Source organism: Apis laboriosa, unplaced genomic scaffold, assembly GCF_014066325.1.
Source record: "Apis laboriosa isolate Shangri-la unplaced genomic scaffold, ASM1406632v1 scaffold13_cov153, whole genome shotgun sequence".
NCBI lineage: Eukaryota > Metazoa > Arthropoda > Insecta > Hymenoptera > Apidae > Apis > Apis laboriosa.
In genome coordinates this window covers 2,222,279-2,230,049 of record NW_025221370.1, presented here as the reverse complement: position 1 = coordinate 2,230,049, position 7,771 = coordinate 2,222,279, and the positions used below count along the sequence as shown (strand labels likewise).

The 7,771-nt window shown below is 37.9% G+C and overlaps 1 protein-coding gene across 1 annotated transcript; it reads right to left on the bottom strand.

Annotated features, from left to right (window-relative positions):
* Nucleotides 1-3,678: 3,678 nt before the first annotated feature.
* LOC122721021 lies at nt 3,679-4,691 on the bottom strand. The gene is made up of 3 exons (XM_043948201.1): nt 4,340-4,691; nt 3,851-3,997; nt 3,679-3,752 (listed from the first exon to the last, which is right to left on the bottom strand). The coding sequence occupies exons 1-3, from the start codon at nt 4,689-4,691 to the stop codon at nt 3,679-3,681; spliced, it is 573 nt and encodes a 190-aa protein (XP_043804136.1).
* Nucleotides 4,692-7,771: the final 3,080 nt, after the last annotated feature.

Here is a 7,771-nt window from a genome sequence, read left to right as displayed (position 1 = left end):
TGCAAGTTTATCAATTTACCGACACGTATATACCCGATTTTAAGCGGTTGATCGAGGCGTTGCATGCGTATCGCGATTATTTTCGCGAGTTCAGGGTTCAACAATAATTTCAAATGTTTGTTTAAATATTTCACGTTAAGGCGTGAAATATTTCTGACATTGATTAATTTATTAGAGAAGTATGATTTACAAACCTCATTTGCAATAATTTATAACGTGCAAACATTACACGCTATAAAATATACTATAAATTACAATGTTATTATTTATACGGAATACATTTTAACATTATTTATATAATAAGTTTATATGAATTATATGGTTCATTTTTTTTTTGTATTGACGTAAGTTCAAGTTTCCTTTTTCAATCATTCGAAGAGATTGGAGATCAGATCACCTTGATCACTCGATTTGTTCATGGATGCGGAAGAAATTAAGCGAATCGAGGATGATTTGAATAATCGACTGGTTCGTTATATATTTCGATATGTTCAAAATCTGGACTTTAATTCGTATTTAAGAATATAGAATGTTGTTGACCAAGTGAAACAATCGTTAATTATAAGTTTTATCACGATTTTTTCGAATTTTTCCTTCGAGGAAAGGAGGAGGTTTTTGAAATCATTAGGGGGAACTTGGTCTTTGGAGATAAGGATAAGCAGTCTCAGCGCAGTGGAAAGGTCGTTAAAAATCGCTTTCACCAAGTGGTTCATTGCCATTGACATTCACAAGGCTGGAAAGCCGTAGTACCGTGATCCCGATGATTCGAATCGATCGACCGCAAAAGAAAGAAAATCCCTCGAAAATCAATTCTCCTCGATCGAGTCACAAACCTATAAACGTTACTTTTCGAACAAAAATCGAAATTTTATTCTTCTCGATATCCACGCGAGTTAAAAACGAAATGTTTGAATTCGATCGAGATTGTCGGAAAATAAATCGTTGAAAATTACGGTATTTGACACGTGAATTTCCAACACGTGTGAATTCAGGTTGATCCATCGTGGAATTTGACGAGCAAAAACGAAAGTATGTCGGGGCATGATACACGCGGGAAAAAGGTTGGAAGCGTTGTTTGTTACGGTGTTACGTTCTTTCAGCACGAGAAAACCGATACTTAAGTGGAAACGTGTAAGGTGGGATGCGTGTTGCGAAAGAAAGATTGCGATTGCTTTCAATCGTAATGTGCAACGTTTGCTTACAAGTGTGTGCATAGAAATTACTTAACAACGCGATTTTAATAAATTGCTACCTGCGAGTATAATAGAAAACGCGGGATGTAAATTTTGTTGATATAATATTAAATTTATTTCGTCGCGTTATTTCGGATCGTTTCCCAATCATTTTCAAATTAACGACGAATTTTTCAACCTCAAAGTTAAAGGATATCGCCAATTCTAGAAGAGATTTTTTTAAAGATTTTCAAGAGATTTTAAAATAGTTTCAACGATACGTAGGAAACGATCGTGCTTCGTTTTTTTTTTCGTCTCTGAATTTGAAAGGAATTTTATGGTTTATTTACAGGCCAACTAAGATAATATCGTTTGAGAAAGGAGAGCGGTTCTATTCGTTAAATTTTTATGAAAGTAGGTTAATAATTTGACGGATTAATCCACTTAGGGATCGATGAAGCATTAACGAGTAATTTATCGTTTAGATTAAACATAAGAAAGGAAGTTTCGTCGAATTTTTTTATTTTTCTTTGGATTTCCTTTTTTTTTTTTTTTTTTTACAAAAACAAAGTTTTAATTATTCGAATGTTGTATTTTATTGGATTTTCTGTTTGCACAAATTAATGCAACATTAATTAATGTGTATTTCTTTTTTTTTTTTAATCGTGTTGGAATATTATCATAAATAATCGGTATATTGAACGCATAGATAAATAGATTTCTAAATGCGCATTTTAGTGCGCAAAATATATTAAGAAAGGAATATATAATATAATATATAAATAATATAAATAAGAATATATAAGAAATTTAATAATTTGTAATGTAATTCCAAGTTTATGAATATTTTGTGTAACACGAACGATCGTTAAACGAATGTAAATCTATATGAATTTCAATAAATTAATATCATCGATTAAAAGAAAAAAAAAGTACTATTCATCGTTATTATTGATTTATTACAATAAACAAAAAGTACGTCTTGATAGATAATTATTTAAATAAACTGACAGTTTAATAATTCTCTATGTTAAAAAATTGACAATTATCGTCAAATTATCCACACTACTCTATAAAAATATACATTCAACGATATTTAAGAACTTATGTACGTATAAATTTATCACTTACGTATTATTTTCGATATTCCGTAGTACATTTTCGAGATCTTTTTTTGATCTTGAATATGATAGGAATAGTTAAGCGCAAACTTTGTTCGTTCGAAGTAAACTATTCTCGAAAACTTACAACTGAACTTGATTAAATAGAAGAAAGATTTAATTCTGGGCAGTTCTAGGCTTCCTCGTCGATAACCATTCGCATACTGACAATGAGAACAGAAACTTAATTCGTTGAAAACTTTTTTTTCTCCGAACTAGAATGATAACCGCCTGTTGCGGTTACAAACAGATAAGATGGTTATGCACGCGAAGAAGACATGTTAACTCGCTCACGACAATTATGTTTTCCTATTTTTTGTCGCGGGGCAGAAATTTTATTCTCTTTTGCACATGTAAATTTTTTTTAATTAATTAAAAAGAAGAAAAATTTAAATCACGTTTCAAATCACGTTTAAATTATCTGCACGTTATCCATATCATTAATGAAGGTAAAGTTGCATCTGATCTATTTTTTTTTTTTTTTTGATATTATGTTAAATAATTTTTTTTCACGTTGAATAATGTCACGTATTACACAATGAAATTTTTTTTAGCGGAAAATTTCTGTGCAAGAAATTACGTGTATCGTATCTCGAATAAATTTTAATGAAGTAATTTATGACCGATGATTGATACATAAACAAATTATCGATTAATAACAAACGATCGAATAATTGTTCCCTTCGTTTATTAAAAACTTTTTCAAAGAGGAAAATTCTGTTTCTTATTAATTTTTTGTCTAATAAAGTCTTCCATCTTGTGGCCTTGTTATCAATTAATAGCAGCAGGATGCGATGAATATATTCTTAACCTGGAATTATTAATTTATTGATCGAATTTTTTTTAATCTTTAATCGATCAGTAATAACTAATAATTAACTTTTTTTTCTCGAGCAAACAAGCCTCTTATTTGCTCATTCCTTCGTACCTTTTATCGCGTAGCAGGATTAAATGATTCGTGGAAGAAACCTTGCAGAAATGAAGAACGGAGATTCCCCGTGTTGAATTGCAGTTTTACATTTTTTTGTACGCGAAACAATTCGCGGATTGATCGATGTTATAACCTAGATCAAGAGATAAATAAAGGGCAATTAACATCGAATTCCATTTATTGTGCATTGTCTTCTCTTCTGATATTCTTCTATTTAATTATTAATTCTCCTATTCATATATTAAACTTAATAAGTTATTCTTATTCTTATTATTATTATTATTATTATTATTATTATTATTTGCAAAATTTACTTTATCCCAACGAAGCGAATATTTTATTTTATTATTCTATTATACGGATTCCGTTTCTACAATTGAATAGGGGGGAGGGAAAAAAGAATTATTTTTCTTCTTCATTCGACTTCTTCGTATCGTTTCTCTTGAGATTTCTTGATCTCCTTGTGATCCTTCGATGTCAGCTTCACGTCTAATCAAGGAAGACAAGATTTATTTTTTTAAGGATTGACCTATTTTACGAAGAAATTTCGATAATTGACGATGAGATAAATTCGAATTGCCCATTACTTGCAAGGCATATTTCACTGTCGAAGGAACAAATAGATTCGCTTGGACTGTCTAAATCCGATTCTTCCGTTATTTTCTTACAACTCCATTTTTTGAAAGTAGTTATGTACAACGGTTTTTTTCGTCGATCAGCCACGCGAGTTATCGCTGTAGCAAAAAAACGGATAACGTATTGAGAGCGGAAAAGAGTCAGAGACGTTGAATAATGATATTGACGTAATTTCATCTTATTACACTAGAGCAAACTAGTCGATTGTAATAACAACATAATAACGATAATAGATAAAATCATATTCAAGCTCGATTATAAAAATTGTTGCGCATAAATAAGTAAAAAAAAAAAAAAAAAAAATAGATGAATGAAAAATTTAATAAGCATACTCTCCTTTAAAAAAAATCATTTTAACGGAGATTCGCTAATCTGAAAGGGAGAGAAGAGAAAAAAAAGTATAAATAAATCTTTTTAAGCGTGAAAAATCAAAATCTTACGCGGTGCTTCCGTTGGCGGTATTGTAAGACCCATGCATGAAATATGTCGTGGATTGAGGAAGTATTCCCTCACTTCTATGGATGGTTTTATACATCCTAAGATCAATTCTGATTCCGGTATGTGTTTGTAAATTTTCCTAACTCTTTGTCTCGGCTTCTTCTTCTCCTTCTTTACCTCCTTTTTTCTACACTTTCGAATTGTTTTACCAAATTCGTCCACCTCTTCCATGTCCTCCTCGTCGGTCTTTTTTGATATCTTCCGTTTCTTCCTTTCTTTCTTTTTCTCCTGAATTTTCGTCTTCAGCGCTCGTTCCGCTTTCCATTCTTCGTACCTTTCGCAACCTTTATGCATGTTTAATTACAAAAAAGAAACTTTCAATATCTAATTATTATTATTATTATTATTATTATTGGATAGCGTTAGTTCCTTGATTAGATAGCGTTCAATGGACGAGGAGATTATTGGACACGGGGAGAGAGACGGTATTAGCGGGTTACGTGACTTTTACATTTCTGCGTGTTTTGATTGATTTTTGGAATTCATGATTGGCCGGTTCGGTAACGGGGTTCGCGTTTGAATTTTTTCGAAAAGTTCAGTTCGGTTTTAGGTGGACATTGTGTTGTGCGGATGCATTTTGTACACGTGTGTGAATTTGTCAAGGGGATCGGATTAGGTATCGAGATTCGTATCGTTTGTTTCCCGCTCGATGCTGCATCATGATGAAATCTCTATGCGATTAACTTCATATTATATTTAGTATAATTTTTTGACGGACAATTTTATTACAAACATGCCAAAATTCTAAGTAACGTATACAAAAATGAAAACTATCGTTATTCGATATTAGAAAAAATCGTGAAAATATCGTAAAAATTATCAATTGAATCGTATCCTCGGAAGAAGATGTAGGTTATATTAAATCTACACCTAAAATGATGCAAATACATTTTAACCATTCCTCGTAATTTCTTTCTTACTTTCTTTCTTTTTTTTTTTTTTTTTTCGGATACGGTTTTAAAAAAAATTGTTGTAAATTAACGGGTAAAAGAAAAAAAAAAATTGTTTTACGAACAACTGCAACTGAAGCAAAATGGAAAAGCCAGAAGTGATACCGCTAGAAAAAAAGATATACAGGGAAAAATTGAAACAGCTCGCAACATGCGAGAGAATCGTTTCCGACGAAACTATAAACGCCATCGGCCGGGTGACCGAGATCGTACGTGCCGCGGACGACAACGCCCCCAGCAGCGATGAACTCGACGAGGAACTCGAAGAACAATACAAAGACATCAACTTGTATCTCGATTTGCCGAACGACACGTATTCCTTGACCGAAATCAGGCCTGAGCTTCCGTCGTGCGTTCGATATGGCGTGCGCGCTGGAATGACCCATATCAACATGCCAAAGTTCTCGCCATTGTCAAGGGGTCATCAGGTAAATCAAATTTTTCGGGACGATCGTCAAGCGGTCTCATCTCTTTTTCTTTTTTTCTTTCCACGATTCAAAATTACGTAAAACCTACTTCGGATCGGATTTAAAATTTTCGTTTATACAATTTCTATATCTCTGTTTCAAATATGCGTTGTAATTTTGCGAGGAAGTTACTCGAGTTCCAACTTCATGATAATGATTAAAGTTTAACGCTGAGAGGTAGAATTCGCATCAGAAAGATATCTCTGATTACCTGTGATTGTTTGGACAAACAGGGTGGCGCAACAGCGATCGCTGCTTTCGCGACGACCACGGTGTACAAGTCCCGTTGCTGGAACGAGGCGGTGATCGATCAGATCATCGAGGACGGGGACACGTTCTACTGCGATTCCTACAAAGACATAAACACGGACGATCGCCGATTGCTCTCGATTCTCGATTTGAAGAGGACCATGTGCGTGCAGAACAAACTCGTGGTGAACGTGAGCATCGAGGACGCGGTTTACGCCGGTAAATTTCGCTCGACCGAGCCCACGGAATTGCATCTGGTCAAGGCTTTGGATCTGTTCTTCAAGCGTTACAACGCCGCCATATTGACGTCGTCCGTGTTGAACATAGCGATTTGGAAGGACGCGAGGTACTACAATCTGTTCGACGGCCAAGCGAGAAGGGAGAGCTGCGAACCGGCCCCGGACGGGGTCAGCGGGACGGCTAAATTATTCCTGGTCAAGGACCTGATAGGGCTCCTCTTCATCATTCTCGAGAAGAGCAACGTGAAGAACGAGCCGTTCGTCCTTTACACGATAGCGATCAGGGGCGTGGAGCATCACACCCAGATAGCGGACCCCGAGAAACTGGAAAGGTTCGACACGAAACCGCAGAGGCGGCCGAGCGGTTACAAGATGCAGGAGAAGTATCGAGCCGTGGTCCAAGGCTCTTATCACGTGAATCACCCGGTGATCCCTCCGCCGCTTCGAGGCCGCACCTTCTTGATCATAGCTTTGGCCGCCCTCGTTTACTCCCGTTTGGTGAACGCGAACAAATGGACCAGCGCTTTGATCGACCTCATCTTCAATCAGTCCAACATATACTTCGTGGATCTGGTCCGCGTGCTCGACAAGGATCTAGGGGACGCCGATTTCGAGCTCCGGCTGGACGACATCATGGGAGACATAATTCTCGGCGCGTATTCGGCCAAGGTGAAGATAAGGACGAACGTGGTGCCCGGTTACGGGCAGAAGAGGGGCAAGTTGGCGATCGACGACGGTATACGGGAGTTCTTTCAAACGCAATTGACGGGCCTGCTCGAGGTGAAGAACTACTTCTACGCGATATGGAGGCACGACGACACGTATTACTTCATGGATCCGTTCGCCTGCGACGACGAGGGGTTCAGGAGCGGCACGGCCGATATCGCGGGCTCGGACAAGCCGGGGGAGGCCGCTTGCGTTACGATGAACAGCTCGATCAACCAGGTGATGGAGACCATTATGGAGAACACGGGAAGCAGGGACAGGGACCCGTTCGTGATCCACGGGGTTAGGGTTTTGTACGTGAAGACCGGCACGACGCCCGGCAGCCCTTTGGAGAGAGTGATCTATCGAGAGAAGGGAACGAACCGAAGGCCCCAACCACCCCCGGTACCCGTGAAGAGCCCGAGCGTGTTGAGGATCGAGGAGATGAAGAAGGTGGACATGAGCCCGAGGATAAGGCCCGAGATCGAGACGTTGAAGGACGTGGACGTCCAGGTGCCCGAGCTGATGAAGAACGCGGAGAGCTACATGATAAAGGACGACGAGCCGCTCACCTACACGATCGTTACGCCCGAGGAGAAGGTGGTCGAGCCGGAGGTGGCCGGGGAGGAGGAGGAGTTGGAGGAGGAGGAGGAGGAGGAGGGGATAGCGAAGTGGCGGGCTGAGATAGCGGAGGGGGAGGAGGAGGAGGCGAAAGCGGAGAAAGAGGAGCCGTTGGTGAGGACGGTGAAAGGTTACAGGGTCGT

Excerpts from the sequence above, each read along its gene's own strand:
- LOC122721021 (XM_043948201.1), bottom strand. The coding sequence starts at position 4,691 with ATGCATAAAGGTTGCGAAAGGTACGAAGAATGGAAAGCGGAACGAGCG. Across the intron at positions 3,998-4,339 it reads ACCGCCAACGGAAGCACCGC|CGATAACTCGCGTGGCTGAT; the intron begins GTAAGATTTTGA and ends TTTTTGCTACAG. Across the intron at positions 3,753-3,850 it reads CAGTGAAATATGCCTTGCAA|ACGTGAAGCTGACATCGAAG; the intron begins GTAATGGGCAAT and ends TTCCTTGATTAG.